Below are 19,509 nucleotides of genomic sequence, written 5' to 3' on the forward strand. Positions count from 1 at the left end.
CCCCGACACTCCACCATAAATGTCTGATCATGTGCCACTACCCCGACACTCCACCGTTTATGTCTGACCATGTGCCACTACCCCGACACTCCACCATAAATGTCTGACCATGTGCCACTACACCGACACTCCACCATAAATGAACGAAACTCCACCATAAATGTCTGACCATGAACCAGCAACACGACACTCCACCAATAATGTCTGACCAGGTACTAGTAGCATGGCACAGCAACTTTAATGTCTGACCATGTACCAGTACAACGTCACTTTGTCGTCAATGTCTGACCATGTACCATTACAACGACACTTGACCGTTATTATCTGAGCATTTCTCAATACAATGATACCTCACCATTAAAGGAGAAGAAAACATAAAAATGATACCATAATCAGATGAAAGAGAGTCAAAACTTATTTGCAGATATGATCTTAAATATTTTTTGCATTTTTTTTTCAAGAGAAAAGGGTATTTGAAAATATTTTTGTATGGTGGGTATTTGGGACCAACTTTTGATATTTATCGTTATTACATAGTAATGTTCTAAATAAGGATGTGATGCTTGTCTAATAAATTTATTTGAATGTATGTTTACATCGAAACATATGCATGTAACCTAAATTATGATAATATTTATGAACATATTAAAAATATAAATATGATCCAAATTGAGGTTTAATACATTTAAAAAAGCTAAAAAGAACAAATTCTAGTACAAAAATATTTATTAAACCCGTGTTACATCCTTATTTATGACATTATAAAACAAAGATTATAAATACCAAAAGTTGGTTCCAAACACCCACCATCCAAAAATTATGTTCAAGTGTCTTTTTCTCCTTAAGGAAAAATCGGAAAAAATATTGAAGACAAATATTTGTTAATAACTTTTCGCACTCTTCCATCTGAACTTTAGGTCATTTTCAAGTTTTCTCCATCTTTATCGTCTGGTCATGTACCAGTACAACGACACTGTTTATGCCTGACCATGTATCAGTACCACAACACTCAGCCGATAATGTCTGACCAGGTACCAGTACATCGACACCTCAAAGTTAATTTCTGACTATGTGCCAGTATCATGACGCTTCGGAGTTAATGTCTGACAATGTTGCAGCACCACAACACTCCACAGTGAATGTCTAACCATGCACTAGTACAACGACCCTCCTCCATTAATGCCAGACAATGCACCAGAACAACGACACTCCACTGTTAATGTCTGACAATGCAGCAGGATAAGGACACTCCTCCATTAATGTATGACAATGTACCAGGACAACGACACTCCACGGTTAATGTCTGACAATGCAGCAGGATAAGGACACTCCATCGTTAATGTCTGACCATGCCCCAGCAGAAGAACTTTCCACAGTGAATGTGCAACCATGTATGAGTACCATGGCCCTCCACTATCTGACCATGTATTAGTACAACGACACTCCGTCGTTAATGTCTGACTATGTATTAGTACAACGACACTCCATCGTTAATGTCTGACCATGTATTAGTACAACGACACTCCATCGTTAATGTCTGACCATGTATTAATACAACGACACTCCATCGTTAATGTCTGACCATGTATTAGTACATCGACACTCCATCGTTAATGTCTGACCATTTATTAGTACAACGACACTCCATCGTTAATGTCTGAAAATGGATCAGTACTACAACACTCAACTGTTAATGATCAGCATTGTCACAAAACTTCTCCCTTAAAGTCAGACCATGTACCATGTACACGACTCTTCTCTGCGAGTGCTTGACGATATACCAGTACAACGGCACAGGCATTTCTGTTCAACTAAACACATACTTTACTTACGTTCCAAGTACAGCGTGGTTCAGGGTCCAGGGAACAGGCCACGCACCTGGCGTCGTACCCTAGGTACAGGCCTTCTGTGCCAAACGCCTGACCATTCTCGCTGACGGAAATCAACATTCCCGTGACTGATCTACCGGCGGAAGACGGTGGTATGACAACGTCTGGGAAACTACAGCGAACCGTATTACAACTGACAAATTCTCCGGTCCCGATCCGATTGTCCGTGTCTGTCAACAAAGACCCCTTCTCTCCCACCTGTAAACATGCGAACTCTTTTAATATTTTTTTTCAGGGATTAAAGAATCTAACTTACGAGTGGGTTGTATCTCAGGAAGTTCCGTTGACATTATATGCAAACTGCACCATTAACTTATAGCGAACAATCTATTTGGATAAAACCGCATGGAAGTTTAGCCAAATATTACAAATTACAGCCTGAAAGGCGTCATATTTTCATGCGACTATTCCAAAACAAGAAGAAAAGCCATACAAACCAGTGAAATGGTGAAAAATCCCCCCTTGTCGTAATGCTATTAGAGAATCACCAACAAGGGAGGAAATGATGAAAACTTTTTGCCAAACACTTGGGTAAACTTAAATCTTAAGTTCTGTTTTTGAAATTATTTTTGAAGGTGTGTACGGCTTTAGTGAATATCACCTTGGTCGCTCAGAATCACAAAGAATACGCTAACAAAGAATGGTTATCTTCATTTCCACTATCACTCGCGAAATGTGTGTCGTCCATTTTATGGTTATTGTTAGAAAATGGTTTTCGGCAATTTCAAACATGTTTGCATGAATAGCTAGATTGACAGTTTCCATCATTGTCAGAGAACAGATCTCATAAATTCCATACCCGATGGTATAGTATGGATTTGAGCAATCCCATTCTTATTGTCAAAGAATGATTAAACTCACCGATTCCGTGTTTATCGACAGAGAATGGGTAAATTCACTCATTCCATGCTTATCGACAGAGAATGGGTTTTCACTCATTCCATGTTTATCGACAGAGAATGGGTTTTCATCGATTCCGTGTTTATCGACAAAGAATGGGTTTTCATCGATTCCATGTTTATCGACAGAGAATGGGTTTTCATCGATTCCGTGTTTATCGACAAAGAATGGGTTTTCATCGATTCCATGTTTATCGACAGAGAATGGGTTTTCATCGATTCCGTGTTTATCGACAGAGAATGGATTTTCACTCATTCCATGTTTATCGACAGAGAATAGGGTTTTCATCGATCCGTGTTTATCGACAGAGAATGGGTTTTCATCGATTCCATGTTTATCGACAAAGAATGGGTTTTCATCGATTCCATGTTTATCGACAGAGAATGGGTTTTCATCGATTCCGTGTTTTATCGACAGAGAATGGGGTTTTCATCGATTCCATGTTTATCGACAGAGAATGGGTTTTCATCGATTCCGTGTTTATCGACAGAGAATGGATTTTCACTCATTCCATGTTTATCGACAGAGAATGGGTTTTCATCGATTCCGTGTTTATCGACAGAGAATGGGTTTTCATCGATTCCATGTTTATCGACAGAGAATGGGTTTTCATCGATTCCATGTTTATCGACAGAGAATGGGTAAATTCACCCATTCCATACTTATTGACAAAGAATGGGTTTTTACTCATTCCATGTTTATCGGCAGAGAATGGGTTCACTCATTTCCTGCTTATCGACAGAGAATGGGTTTTCACCGATTCCATGCTTATCGACAGAGAATGGGTTTTCACTGATTCTGTTCCTGTAGTTAAACAGTGGTTTCCCCATTTCTTCTTTGTTGACAAGAGAATGAGTTTCACCGATTCTAGGCTTACCTGCACACGTCCAAGAAACATGAATTTTTCTTGTGGAATTGTGATTACTGTTCCGGAACTGATTGTATTCATAACAGGTATAAAGGATGTATTGCAGATGGCAGTTTCAAATGATATGATGTAAGGCAAAGAGTTTGAAATATAGTGTATTAAAAACCACACATGTACACCAATAACCCCAATCAATTTATACACTTGTGTATTTTGGTTAGAATCATTGTCTCCCACTGACCTTAGAATGGACCATTCATTGATACATAGGATTATCATGAGCCGTATTATCCTCTTTGTTTTGCATTGTTTTTCAACCAAACTGCTTCTGTAAAGGTTCTTTAAAATGTTTACACTTCACTAAATCAGCTTGAAAGTTCCAAGCCATGAAGACATTAAGTTTCTGACACAAAGTAATACTATTGGCCGTACCTACACTATTGTTTCGCGACGACGATCACAGCATAGCGGTTCCAAGAAATGCTCATTGTAATGTTGATGTAAGAGTACTGACTGTAGCGCTACACGTGACACACAAAATGACCGTACCCGTGGATCACGGCGGGTTCTTACCGAAAACAGACGAAACTTGCACTGTAACTGAGACGTACTATGGACAGGACTTCTATAGTTCAAGGTCACCACTGGGCTAACGCAGCTTTGAGCGGAGGTGTCACAGTGTCCCGCCCCCGTTACGTTTTCAACCCATGCCAGGTATGTCGTATTAATACACATCGGGGTACTGGTGGTAGGAACCGGCGTGCTGGTTGAAGGAGTTGGGGTGGTAGTGGTAGGAGTCGGAGTGGTTGTAGTGCTTGTAGGAGCCAGGGTGGTGGTTGAAGGAGCCGGAGTGGTTGTAGTAGTTGTAGGGGTGGTAGGAGCCGGCGTGCTGGTTGAAGGAGCTGGGGTGGTAGTGGTAGGAGTCGGAGTGGTTGTAATGCTTGTAGGAGCCAGGGTGGTGGTTGAAGGAGCCGGAGTGGTAGTAGTAGTTGTAGTGGTGGTAGGAGTCGGCGTGCTGGTTGAAGGAGCTGGGGTGGTAGTGGTAGGAGTCGGAGTGGTTGTAGTGCTTGTAGGAGCCAGGGTGGTGGTTGAAGGAGCCGGAGTGGTTGTAGTAGTTGTAGTGGTTGTAGGAGCCGGGGTGGTTGTAGGAGCTGGGGTGATTGTGGTAGTAGGAGCCTGGGTGGTAGTGGTAGTAGGAGCCTGGGTGGTAGTGGTAGTGGTGGTGGTAGTTGTGGTAGTTGTGGTGGTGGTTGAGGTAGGAGCTGAGGTCGAGGAAAAGTCCCCGCACGAACCACAGCATACAACATTTCTAATATTATTATCGTATTGATTGCAATTATTCGGATTACAGGCAGGATTCCGGTCTCCGTATTCGCAACCTGCAGATCACAAACAGAAGGACTTGAAAGTTTGATTAACCACTAACAAGCACATTGCGAAATGTGTTATTACTTTGATGAAAGCTATCAGGTTTATGCAAGAAAAAAGCTAGGCTGAAACAAAGAAGGCTCCGTACTTTACCAATACTTGAGATATAACAGTAAAAGTCAAACCCATAACAGCTGGAATGAAACTCACGGCAATACCAAGAAAATGACACAGAAAAACAGATCCCTCCAGAGTGTATACAAAAGAAAGAACTTTCTAAACGACATCTAAATTTCCTTTATTGCTAATAAGACATGAACAACAATAATTACATTGCTGACAGAATTTATTTTTAAATATGAATGTTTCTCATTATACTGCAGTCACGGAATAGCTTTCGCCTTTATCTTACAGCCCTAGTTAGTGAGTAATATTTGTGACATTTCCTGAAATATAGAGCGCCAGAGGTGTTAGACTGTGTGCTGACGAAGTCAATGACCGGTTTGATGTGGGACATACCTCACGGTACAGATACCGCACTGATCATCTACTATCGAGAGACAATCCTCACGGTGCAGGTCCCAGACTGATGCTTTTCAATGTAGGGACATTCCTCACTGTACAAACACCGTACTAATCCTGTACTATCTGGCGACATTCCTTACGGTACAGGTCCCAGACTAATGTTGAGCTATGTCGAGAAATTCTTCACGGTACAAGTCCAAGACTGATGCTGTACTATCTGGGGACATTCCTCAAGGTAGAGGTCCCAAACTGATGCTGTACTATGTAGGGACATTCCTTACGGTACAGATACCCAGACTGATGCTGTACCATGTGGGGACATTCCTTACGGTACAGATACCGTACTGATGCTGTACTATCTGGAAACATTCCTCACGGTACCGGTCCCAGACTGATGCTGTACTATCTGGGGACAATCCTCAAGGTACAGGTCTGATGCATGTCCATGTGGGGACATTCTTTAAGGTACAGGTCCGAGGCTGATGCTATAATATGTAGCGACATTTCTTACGGTTGCGACCTCAGACTGATGCATAACTATGTGGGCTGTACTATGCTGGGGCATTCATTATGCTATAGCATAGACACTGATGCTGAACTAGGTGGGGACAATCCTCAAGGTACAGGTCTCAGACCGAGGCTATACCATGCTTGGATATTCATTACGATATAGCACAGACACTGATGCTGAACTAGGTGGGGACAATTCTTACGGTCCAAGTCCCAGACTGAAGCTGTACTATATTGGGGCATTCATTACGGTATAGCACAGACACTGATGCTGAATTATGTGGGGTCAATGCTTACGGTCTAAGTTCCAGACTGAGGCTGTACTATGCTTGGACATTCATTACGGTATAGCACAGGCACTGATACTGAATTATGTGGGGGCAATGCTTACGGTCAAAGTCCCAGACTGAGGCTGTACTATGGGAGACATTCCTTACGGTCCAAGTCCCAGACTTAGACCGTACTATGGGAGAAATTCCTTATGGTCTAAGTCTCAGACGGAGGCTGTACTATGGGAGACATTCCTTACGGTCCAAGTCCCAGACTTAGACCGTACTATGGGAGAAATTCCTTATGGTGTAAGTCTCAGACAGAGGCTGTACTATGTGAAGACATTCCTTATGGTGTAAGTCCCAGACTGAGGCTGTACTATGTGAAGGCATTCTTTACAGACTTAGACCGTAAGTCCAAGTACTATATTGGGGCATTCGTTGCGGTATAGCACAGACATATGCTGAACTAGGTGGGGACAATCCTTACGGTCCAAGTCCCAGACTGAGGCTGTACTATATTGGGGCATTCATTATGGTATAGCACAGGACACTGATGCTGAATTATGTGGGATCAATGCTTACGGTCAAAGTCCCAGACTGAGGCTGTACTATGGGAGACATTCTTTATGGTGTAAGTCCCAGACAGAGGCTGTGCTATGGGAGACATTCCTTATGGTGTAAGTCCCAGACGGAGGCTGTACTATGTGGAGACATTCTTTATGGTCTAAGTCCCAGACTGAGGCTGTACTATGGGAGAAATTCCTTATGGTGTAAGTCCCAGACTGAGGTTGTACTATGTGGAGACATTGTTTACGGTCTAAGTCCCAGACTGAGGCTGTACTATGGGAGACATTCTTTACGGTACATATATCCAGACTGATGGTGTACTATGTGGGGACATTCCTCACGGTACAGATACCGTACTGATGCTTTACTATGTAGGGACATTCCCTGTGGTCCAAGTCCCCGACTGAGTCTGGACTGTGGGGGCATTCATTGCGGTAGAGATACCCTACTGATGCTGTACTATCTGGGGATATTCCTCCCGGTCTAGGTCCCAGACTGATGCTGTACTATCTGGGGACATTCCTTACGGTACCGGTCCCAGACTGATGCATGACTATGTGCGGATATTCTTCACGGTACAGGTCCTAGACTGATGCTGTAATATGTAGCGACATTCCTCACGGCACAGGCCCCAAGCTGATGCTAAAATATGTAGGGACATTTCTTATGGTATAGGTCCCAGACTGATGGTGTACTATGTGGGGATAGTCTTCACGGTACAGGTCCTAGACTGATGCTGTACTATGTAGCGACATTCCTCACGGCACAGGCCCCAAGCTGATGCTAAACTATGTAGGGACATTTCTTATGGTACAGGTCCCAGACTGATGCATGACTATGTGCGGATATTCTTCACGGTACAGGTCCTAGACTGATGCTGTAATATGTAGCGACATTCCTCACGGCACAGGCCCCAAGCTGATGCTAAACTATATAGGGACATTTCTTATGGTATAGGTCCCAGACTGATGCTGTACTATCTGGGGACATCCCTTACGGTACCGGTCCTAGACTGATGCTGTACTATGTAGGGACATTTCTTATGGTACAGGTCCCAGACTGATGGTGTACTATGTAGGGACATTTCTTATGGTACAGGTCCCAGACTGATGGTGTACTATGTGGGGATAGTCTTCACGGTACAGGTCCTAGACTGATGCTGTACTATGTAGCGACATTCCTCACGGCACAGGCCCCAAGCTGATGCTAAACTATGTAGGGACATTTCTTATGGTACAGGTCCCAGACTGATGCATGACTATGTGCGGATATTCTTCACGGTACAGGTCCTAGACTGATGCTGTAATATGTAGCGACATTCCTCACGGCACAGGCCCCAAGCTGATGCTAAACTATGTAGGGACATTTCTTATGGTACAGGTCCCAGACTGATGCTGTACTATCTGGGGACATCCCTTACGGTACCGGTCCTAGACTGATGCTGTACTATGTAGGGACATTTCTTATGGTACAGGTCCCAGACTGATGGTGTACTATGTAGGGACATTTCTTATGGTACAGGTCCCAGACTGATGCATGACTATGTGCGGATATTCTTCACGGTACAGCTCCTAGGCTGATGCTGTACTATGTAGCGACATTCCTCACGGCACAGGCCCCAAGCTGATGCTAAACTATATAGGGACATTTCTTATGGTACAGGTCCCAATAACTATGTGCGGATATTCTTCACGGTACAGGACCTAGACTGATGCTGTACTATGTAGGGACATTTCTTATGGTACAGGTCCCAGACTGATGGTGCACTATGTAGGGACATTTCTTATGGTACAGGTCCCAGACTGATGCATGACTATGTGCGGATATTCTTCACGGTACAGCTCCTAGACTGATGCTGTACTATGTAGCGACATTCCTCATGGCACAGGCCCCAAGCTGATGCTAAACTATGTAGGGACATTTCTTATGGTACAGGTCCCAGACTGATGGTGTACTATGTGCGGATATTCTTCACGGTACAGGTCCTAGACTGATGCTGTACTATGTAGCGACATTCCTCACGGCACAGGCCCCAAGCTGATGCTAAACTATGCAGGGACATTTCTTATGGTACAGGTCCCAGACTGATGGTGTACTATGTGGGGATATTCTTCACGGTACAGGTCCTAGACTGATGCTGTACTATGTAGCGACATTCCTTACGGCACAGGCCCCAAGCTGATGCTAAACTATGCAGGGACATTCCTTATGGTACAGGACCCAAGCTGATGCTAAACTATGTAGGGACATTCGTCACAGTACATGTCCCAAGGTGATGGTGTACTATGTGGGGATATTGCATACGGTAGTGGTCCCAGACTGATTCTGTACTATGTTGGGACATTCCTTACGGTACAGATACCCAGACTGATGCTGTACTGTGTGGGGACATTTGTTACGGCACAGGACCCACTATGTGGGAACATTCCTCACGGTTCAGTACCAAACTGATGCTGAACTAGGGGTGCTAGAGGCTGTTACAGTACAGGTCCCACACTAGTACATTACTATGTGGGAACATTCCTCACGGTACAGGTCCCGAACTGATGCTGAACTATGCAGGGACATTCCTTATGGTGCTCGTCTCAGATTAATGCTGTAGGGTGTAGGGACATTTCTCACGCTATAGGCTGTAGGTCCCAGCCAGATACTGAACTATGTGTGGGCCTTACGGTACTGGTCCTAGACTAATGCTGGACTACATGGATGTGTGGAAATTTGTTATGGTACAGTGTCCTAGACTAAAACTGTACCATGTGGGGACATTCCCTACGGTTCACGTCCCAGACTCATGTATACTATGTGGTTACATTCCTTACGGTAGAGGTCCCAGATTGACGTTATACTATTTAGGGACATTCGCTGCGGTACAGACTCCAGTGTGATGCTGTACTATGTGGGCACATTCCCTACGGTACAGGTCCTAGGCTAATGCTGAGGACATTCCTCCCGGTACAGGTCTCAGACTAATACTGTACTATGGGGGACATTACTAACGGTACAGGCCCCCGACTGCTGCTGAACTATGTGGCGAAATTCCTCTTGATAAAGGTCCCAAATTGACACTGTACTATGGCGGAAATTTCTGACCGTACGGGTTCCAGACTTGTGCTGTAGTACGTGGGTACATTCCTCACGGTAGAGGTCCCAAACTGATTTGTACTAGATAGGAACATGCCTCACGGTACAGGTCCCAGACTGATGCTGTACTATATTGGGGCATTTATTACGGTATAGCACAGACACTGATGCTGAACTAGGTGGGGACAATCCTTACGGTCTAAGTCCCAGACTGAGGCTGTACTGTATTGCAGCATTCATTACGGTATAGCACAGACACTGATGCTGAACTAGGTGGGGACAATCCTTACGGTCAAACTGATTTGTACTAGATAGGAACATGCCTCACGGTACAGGTCCCAGACTGATGCTGTACTATGTAAGGACATTCCTGACGGTACAGGTCCCAGGCTGATGTATACTATGTGGGAACATTCCTGACAGTACGGGTCCCAAACTGATGTATACTATGTGGGGACATTCCTGACGGTACAGGTCCCAGGCTGATGTATACTATGTGGGAACATTAGTGACGGTGCAGATCCCAGACTGATGTATACTATGTGGGAACATTAGTGACGGTACAGATCCCAGACTGATGTATACTATGTGGGGACATTCCTGACGGTACAGATCCCAGGCTGATGTATACTACGTGGGGACATTCCTGACGGTACAGATCCCAGGCTGGTGTATACTATGTGGGGACATTCCTGACGGTACAGATCCCAGGCTGGTGTATACTATGTGGGAACATTCCTGACGGTACAGGTCCCAGGCTGATGTATACTATGTGGGGACATTCCTAACGGTACAGATCCCAGGCTGATATATACTACGTGGGGACATTCCTGACGGTACAGATCCCAGGCTGATGTATACTATGTGGGGACATTCCTGACGGTACAGATCCCAGGCTGATATATACTACGTGGGGACATTCCTGACGGTACAGATCCCAGGCTGATGTATACTATGTGGGGACATTCCTGACGGTACAGGTCCCAGGCTGATGTATACTATGTGGGAACATTCCTGACGGTACAGATCCCAGGCTGATGTATACTATGTGGGGACATTCCTAACGGTACAGATCCCAGGCTGATATATACTACGTGGGGACATTCCTGACGGTACAGATCCCAGGCTGATGTATACTATGTGGGGACATTCCTGACGGTACAGGTCCCAGGCTGATGTATACTATGTGGGAACATTCCTGACGGTACAGGTCCCAGGCTGATGTATACTATGTGGGGACATCCCTGACGGTACGGATCCCAGGCTGATGTATACTGTGTGGGAACATTCCTGACGGTACAGGTCCCAGACTGATGTATACTATGTGGGAACATTCCTGACGGTACAGATCCCAGGCTGATGTATACTATGTGGGGACATTCCTGACGGTACAGATCCCAGGCTGATGTATACTATGTGGGGACATCCCTGACGGTATCCACCGACTTACCTGGTTTATTGAGGTCTTTGAAGGGTAGACAAGATCCACAGCAAAAGTCTTCATTTAGAGGAGTGTAGCATCCGTGACTAGGTGATGAATCTATTTGTGAACAATCGGGTATTTTGTTTCCGTACGGACAGTCTGTCATAGCAAATAGAAACAGCAAAAGGATATCGTGAATCGCCAAATGACACAGTAACAATGACAAATGACACAGTAAAAACGACAGAGTAATATTGACAAAGTATTAATGACACAGTAACAATGACAAATGACACAGTAAAAATGACAGAGTAATATTGACAAAGTATTAATGACACAGTAATAATGGCACATCTTGCTTAAGCAAGTCATGAATGTCTATATTATCAGATAAGCACTGCTGGCGGCGTCTAATACGTGGGAATGTAAAGGTAGCCACCCTCCTCGGAACGCTAACGATTAAAACAGTTTTACAGGATCAGACAATACCTGGCTAAATCATATTTTTAAATATATGATTTCAGTTAATAAGAAGTAAAATAAAAAGATACTGTCGAGCAAGAGGCTGGTGTTAATGGAGTGAAAAGTTTATCCAATAAAGCACAAAGCTTTCAGATTGCGTGGCTGCTTCTGTGAGGTAGTGCTTATTATTTCACTACGGACGCTGATAATATTGGACAAGATATAGTACACACAAGATATCGTTTGCAACGCTCACACGATGGGCCATTTTACGTAGAGCGCTGTGGTACATGTCTCCGTCATTTACTGACCACATCAGATGCGAAGACAGTCTAGTTACCACCCGTGCAACATTCAACAACGGTATGACAAATTATGTCAGACAGTAACATATTGTCTCGGTCCAAACAGCACCAAATACACAAAACTGGTGTTGTTGTTCATTTTAGTGGGTAGTAAGCTGTTTGTGAAAAACTAATGTCGGAGTAAGGTGGTACGTAAGACGATGTCTCATTGGTAACGTTGATTTTACTAGTGTCGGAGTAAGGTGGTGCGCAAAACGATGTCTCACTGGTAACGTTGATCTTACTAGTGTCGGAGTAAGGTGCAGCGCAAAACGATGTCTCACTGGTAACGTCGATCTTACTAGTGTCGGAGTAAGGTGGTGCGCAAAACCATGTCTCACTGGTAACGTCGATCTTACTAGTGTCGGAGTAAGGTGGTACGCAAGACGATGTCTCACTGGTAACGTTCAATCGTGATAAGTTTTTCTTTCCATTCATCCGGACAAGTAATTTCATTGGCTCATTTGTTATTTTTTTGGAAAACCGGAAATGTGTTTTCCACATTATTTAAAAAGAAAGTCGATCTACTTTATGGTTTATAACTGTATACATGTGACAAACAGCGTGCAGGCAAATATATTTTTTACCAGAATCAAATCGAGAAAGAAGGCTTTATTTAAAAGCGACAATGTTGACGATGAAGAAGAAAAAGAAGGGCTAGGGAATTGTTATGAACACACTGATATGGCGTCACATTACTTAGATGTGTTTCGTAAGGGCCACCATACTTAATCTCATTATATTCGCTTTTTATAACCCACAGAACAAATTCAGAAAAGCTGAATGACAGTAGTTTTGTGAACCATTTAGCCTGGCATCGATTTGGTCTCATCATTTATGTTCACGTTGAATTTGTGCAAATGTTCCTTGTTGGGCTTAGATTTATTTATTTCCTGACCAGTTTTTCAACACTGAAATCTGTGGATCTACTTCGTGGAAAAGTCACCAGCATGCACAGACCTCCAGAGACCGCGATCTTAATCTGGACACGCCAGTCTAACCCGTGCATCTACCTGTACGCGCGATTTGCACTGGGTCCCTGGCCAACAGGCCAACAGAACCCTCCTGCAGTGACGTGCATGGCAATCGAGAAACGGCCGTGGGTGATTCTTGTAAGTGGCGGTATTGTACCAACAGATCAGTGGGTGGAGGAAATAGGATCGTTCAAATCCGTGCCTCATTTTCAGGACAGCACCTACAAATGGTAAGTCACGTGATCTTTCATCACAGCGTTAAATAGGCGTGAATAACCGAGGCAAAACGTTCTCGATACCGGCGACTTGCTGAAGCTGTGTAAAGGTCATCTTCCACCAAACTGTTATTGTTTTGCAAAAAAAAAATGCCAGTTTAAGATATTTGAATGCCATATTTACCCTCCTTAAACTGCCAACATCGAAAGGTCACCCGCTACACACACACACGCACACATCCTCCCCCTTGATCCACATTGATGTCGTCACACGTATAAACCGCACACATACACACAAATCGCACACACGTACAAATGGCGTCCCCATGACCCACATTGGCGCCGTTACATATACAAAGCGCACGGATACACACGAACCGCACACACGCGCACATACCTGGATTGCCGCTGTAGGCAGCAGGACAAGCTGTACAACATCGACTGAGATAAAATTCGGTGTAGCAGTGCCTCGCCTGTGAGGACGTGATATTGGCACAAGTTGTTGAATCGCTGAATATTTCAAGAGAATCTCCCCATGGACAGGAATCTGAAAAAGGTTAAAATTTGACTGCTTTTGTAAGCGACAACAGAGTTTGAGGATGGGACTTAATATTTAACATTAAATAACTAGATATCTTGCCGTTGTTGTGCTAAAACTGAACTCACCCAAGGTTGATGGCGCCTCGTCGTCTGCCACACAAACACCGTCTATACACCACTGAAACATGAGAAAAGACTGTTTTGTGGGAAGCAATACGAGTCTGAGAGGCAACGACAGTATCAGAAGTACTGAAAACCCGAGATACGATATAAGGTGGCGAGACACAGAAAGTCGGGACTCGTGGTAATGAAATAACGACATGACGAGAGTCAAAGAGACAGCGAAAATCCGACAGACGATGAAAATTCGAAGCAAGCACAAGAGACAATTTTAGTGGGAGATGCAACGTAGGTTCACCAGTCAGCGAAATCCCAGGAGACAATGAGAATCCGAGACCGAGCGAAAGCTCAAAATATTGTGAGAGACAGCGTAAGTCCGAGAGACACTTATTAAAGTTATATTAAAATGTGCAAACTGTATATCTTGAGAGATGTAGCCTATAGATGCACAGGCCTATTATATGTCAAGACAATATGCGACAAGCAGTTGGGGTGAATAGGTTTCTTAAAGAAGATGCGTAGAAAAGTCAATACACTTTCACTGTTGGAGAAAATGCGCTTATCTGGATCTACCTGAAAGAAGACAGTGCATGTGCGAAGACAGCCTGTGCCGATTTGCCAAGGCTGTTTGTTTGTTATTTCAAGGCAAAAGCGTAGGCTGCAGCTCTGTGGTTTGGTAGCGGTTATATTCCCAGATAGTCCCCATTCATATGACTGTAGATAGAAAACTTGATCGTAGCTCAAATCTGCTGTAACGTACATGTAGCTGCAACTGCACGTCTTAGAGGCCAAACTGTAATGCAAGCTTTCGAGCGTCCATAGATTTCGAGTCACAGGGCATTGAAATTACATCACTAGAAAATAGTTTCTTGTCTACATACCAAACATCTTCAAAGATAGATAAAAAGTGAACAATGCAGATTCGCCCTCTAGAGTCTCAAACATTTCAAAATTCAAAAAACAAAAAAACAAAAACAAAAAAACAAAAACCGTCGTATAAGTGAAAAAAGTGCGGCGTAAAACACCAATCAAATAAAAAAAATTAAAAACATGTCGTCACCTCTTGCTTAAATAAGTCGTCATTTGATTGTTTATTAAATGTTATCACAACACGGCAGGCTGTTACTCTAAACCAGTGACATCGAATAAAATGCAACTAACATCACAGCATTTTTCTTTTACCTACATGTAAACCTGCTTATGCCTTGTTTATGGCGTTTTTACTTTTAAGGATGTTCGTGAACAGTCAGAATAAAACCTGACTGAGCTAAATTGACAAGATGCATTACTTTAAGGGTTACACACAACCATTTGCCAGCTGCCAGGTTTCTTCCCACTAAATTCCCACTCCCATTTTAATTTACTCGACAAATTTAAATAGTCTTGAGTACGGCATAAAACCCCAATCAAATATAAATTTATAAAGAACGAAAGTCAACAAAATGAACGAAATTGCACATATGTATGCGAGAAATGTAAAAAATACGAATATGAGATGTTTTGGTGTCATTTTAACGTGCGTTTTGAACTTTAGCCGAAGGCACTTGGAGTCACTTGGAGAATTTGGAATAATTTGCGTGATGTCACGAGTACATAGCTGATCCAAGTGTTTAGCTCGCCATATGTATGGCAAGGAAATACTGTTAAATAACACAAATACATTTCGAACCTGGATAACCTGCCTTATACAACATAAAATACCATAAAGCCTATGACCGTTGTTAACCTGCCTTATACAACATAAAATACCATAAAGCCTATGACCCTGGATAACTTGCCTTATACAACATAAAATACCATAAAGCCTATGACCCTTGATAACTTGCCCTATACAACATAAAATACCATAAACTCTATGACCGTTATTAACCTGCCTTATACAACATAAAATACCATAAAGCCTATGACCCTGGATAACTTGCTTATACAACATAAAATACCATAAAGCCTATGACCCCTTGATAGCCTGCCTTATACAACATAAAATACCATAAACTCTATGACCGTTGTTAACCTGCCTTGTACAACATAAAATACCATAAAGCCTATGACCCTGGATAACCTGCCTTATACAACATAAAATACCATAAAGCCTATGACCCTGGATAACCTGCCTTATACAACATAAAATACCATAAAGCCTATGACCCTGGATAACCTGCCTTATACAACATAAAATACCATAAACTCTATGACCCTTGATAACTTGCCTTATACAACATAAAATACCATAAAGCCTATGACCCTGGATAACCTGCCTTATACAACATAAAATACCATAAAGCCTATGACCCTTGATAACCTGCCTTATACAACATAAAATACCATAAAGCCTATGACCCTTGATAACTTGCCTTATACAACATAAAATACCATAAAGCCTATGACCCTTGATAACCTGCCTTATACAACATAAAATACCATAAAGCCTATGACCCTGGATAACCTGCCTTATACAACATAAAATACCATAAAGCCTATGACCCTTGATAACCTGCCTTATACAACATAAAATACCATAAAGCCTATGACCCTGGATAAGCTGCCTTATACAACATAAAATACCATAAAGCCTATGACCCTGGATAACCTGCCTTATACAACATAAAATACCATAAAGCCTTTATGATATTCCATTACACTGATTGATTGTCTTTATATTTATACAGGTGTAATTCTACATTTGGTTTTCGATTGAATTACAGATTTTAACGCCTTAAACGATCCAAAATCTATCATCTGCTACGAAAGTTGTAACGTGTATTGTATAAAACGCGTTAATTGTTCTGTATTTGGAATGACAGGGTATTAAGAAGATGTAGGCCAACTTGTCTTTCGTCGCGTGAAAGTGTAACTCTTCTGATGGCAACAATATGGGAATTCTAATTTGGCTCAGTTGTCTGTTCTGCATACAAAGGTTGTATTTCATATAGTCTATTTTTATGACATGGTGTAGACGATACCACTGTGGTGTAATTATAAGACGGACCTTATATGGCGCGTCCCCATTACTAGGCCCCGATCGTCAGCGGTGCAAGTTATCTCCAAAATCACTCATACACACCACTAAAATGACATTTCGTTTGTGACACTCAACACTATCAGCTGTTAACAGTAATATACTGGACAATTATAATATTGCAAAGAAAATGGAGTTAAAATACTTTCTCTAATTTATAATGTGAAACACCGTAAGTTTGTTTTTTCCATAGGGTGACCTCACAATTATTAAAAATCAAATGAAATACTGGAAAATAAGCGGAGTTGAGTATGATTTGACGGAGAGGGACACCAGTTATCTAATGCCTCATCGACTTTATTTTCCAGCCCTGCTTGGACACCAGCATGTTTGAAATTGTTTCAGGTTTTGGTATAATAGAACCATGAACTTTATTTTATCACTAAGAGCCATATGATCTCACGATCTTCAGAGTCAGATGTTTGGAAATTCTGTTATTATAAGATAATGCAAACAAAGGCCTTTCGTCAGCGTAGGCAATTGTTTGGGTGTATCTCGGTGTCTTCACTGGAATAGCGTTATTTGGCAGGAATGGATAGTGTCGCAGACACAACTCCACAAACTCACCTTCTTATCCCCACAGGACGTGCCCCTAGCTGGGAAGATTTTCCGACAGCTGCTGCTTCCGGGTACAGAACAGTACACTCCCGTACAGGAATCTGGGTACGTTGTTACATTGTAAAATTGCTGTGTAGAAAAGGCAATTATGTCTCATGAGAGCGTATATAGCACACAATGTCTTTATGTTTCAATGTCTTTCTCATGTTCACTGGCAGAGAAAACTGGAAAGAGTCCCGAGGAAATCGTCATGCCCCCCTCCCCCACCCCTCTATATCAGTGAAACTGACAAAATTCCCGAGTGAAAGCCGCCGCTTGTTCCAACACGTAACAGTTGGAATCTTTCCGCCAGCGAAAACTACTGCAACATAAGACGTGCTAATGATTTTCAAAAGCAGATACAAGACGAATCGAACAAGAAATTCTGCCATGGACGTACCCGACATGCGTAGGACTCACTTCCCAACGTATATTTACACTGTGTGTCTATACTGTAAAACTGTCCCGGCTGCGTTTCCAACAATGGAGCCAACGTAGAACTGTCATCACCAACGTAAGCAAACAGTTTGTATCACTCCTAAAGGACAAAGAAAAAAAGACAAATAACACAAAATATGTCTGATCTTAAGCGAGTAACAACATTTAATGATGATATTCATGAAATTAGTTTACACTGCAATGTAGTTTCTCTGAACTGAAGGCTGCTCTGACGTTTCAAATCAACAGATGTGTTCCAGTCGCCGTGTTCGAGTGGAGCAGGCGCTCAACAAAGTTCAGAAGAACTGGAAATTAGTCACTGAATTTGAAAGAGTTCTGTATCAACATTGGAGTTGATCGTATCACCTTTATTATAGACATTGCTCAAATGGTTAATATTTAACATGTGTGGTATTTAGAGCAGCATAATGTCTGAGCATGAGGGACCAGTCGTTGTGAGTTCATTTCCATGCCGACTCTCTCATGTCCATTCTGGCTTCCTCTCCGGTCATGCGAGGAAAGTTAAGGCAGCAATCTGCGTATGGTTGTGGGTTTCCGCCAGGCTCTGCCCGGTTTCCTCTCATCACAGTGCTAGCCACCGTCGTATAAGTGAAATATTCAAGAGTATGGCATAAAACACCAATGAAAAACATAAATTTTACATGTATCTTACTTAGAACCTATCTGTATTTACCCTCGGCATATATTTAACTTTGCACCTCTGTAATGACTAGTGCAATTCGGCTTATATGTTATTTAATTTGTTTGGTTGGTGCTTTACGCCGAACTCAGGTATATTTCACTTATCCGACGGCAGCCAGTATTATGGTTAGAGGAAACTGGGCAGAGCCTGGAAAAAACCCACGACCATCCGCAGGTTGCTGTCAGACCTTTCCACTTACGACTGGAAAGAAAGCCAGCATGAGCTGCACTTGAACTTACAGCTACCGCATTGGCTTCTGGGTCATTACGCTGCCCTAGCGCGAACCAAATGAGCCACGGAGGCCCCTATATGTCATGTGTGATTGGCGTTAAATACAAACAAGAATAAAATAAAGTGCAAATAACAATCATAAGAAGATAATGTTAATTTCAATTGTGAAATTTTACATTAACAATTTACAGGAAATGCAGAAATAAAACCATTTGTCATAATTCAGAAAAATACTAGGCCTGTGATCGGACACTCCGCCTTGGATAAGTTACCATACTCGCCGAGCAGGCGAGGAATACAGGCCTATATTGTCTTTATACCTACAGAGTCAAGAAGTCACGTGACAAATATATGCCTACTGGGTCAAGAGACGCACATGCCACTTGAACTTTCTTTTATTCTCTCTAATACATGTATTACATGATCAAGGACGTGAAATAGGCTAAATATATGAATCATACCG

At 42.6% G+C, this 19,509-nt stretch overlaps 1 protein-coding gene and 1 long non-coding RNA gene across 2 annotated transcripts in view; both read right to left on the reverse strand.

Moving 5' to 3' along the window:
• Positions 1–19,509, reverse strand: part of LOC135465737 (mucin-12-like) — a 51,345-nt gene that overhangs the window by 29,281 nt on the left and 2,555 nt on the right. Inside the window, exons 5-7 of the mRNA XM_064743063.1 lie at positions 18,095–18,174; positions 4,231–5,036; positions 1,833–2,087 (exon numbers count right to left, since the gene is read on the reverse strand). Of these exons, the coding sequence (XP_064599133.1) occupies positions 1,833–2,087; positions 4,231–5,036; positions 18,095–18,174 (1,141 nt within the window). The remainder of the gene's footprint in view (positions 1–1,832; positions 2,088–4,230; positions 5,037–18,094; positions 18,175–19,509) is intronic.
• On the reverse strand, positions 11,431–17,700 carry LOC135461311 (uncharacterized). The gene is made up of 4 exons (XR_010443351.1): positions 17,645–17,700; positions 14,065–14,116; positions 13,796–13,945; positions 11,431–11,562 (listed from the first exon to the last, which is right to left on the reverse strand). It is a non-coding gene; the product is annotated as an uncharacterized LOC135461311 (long non-coding RNA).

This window comes from Liolophura sinensis, chromosome 1, assembly GCF_032854445.1.
Source record: "Liolophura sinensis isolate JHLJ2023 chromosome 1, CUHK_Ljap_v2, whole genome shotgun sequence".
Taxonomy (NCBI): domain Eukaryota; kingdom Metazoa; phylum Mollusca; class Polyplacophora; order Chitonida; family Chitonidae; genus Liolophura; species Liolophura sinensis.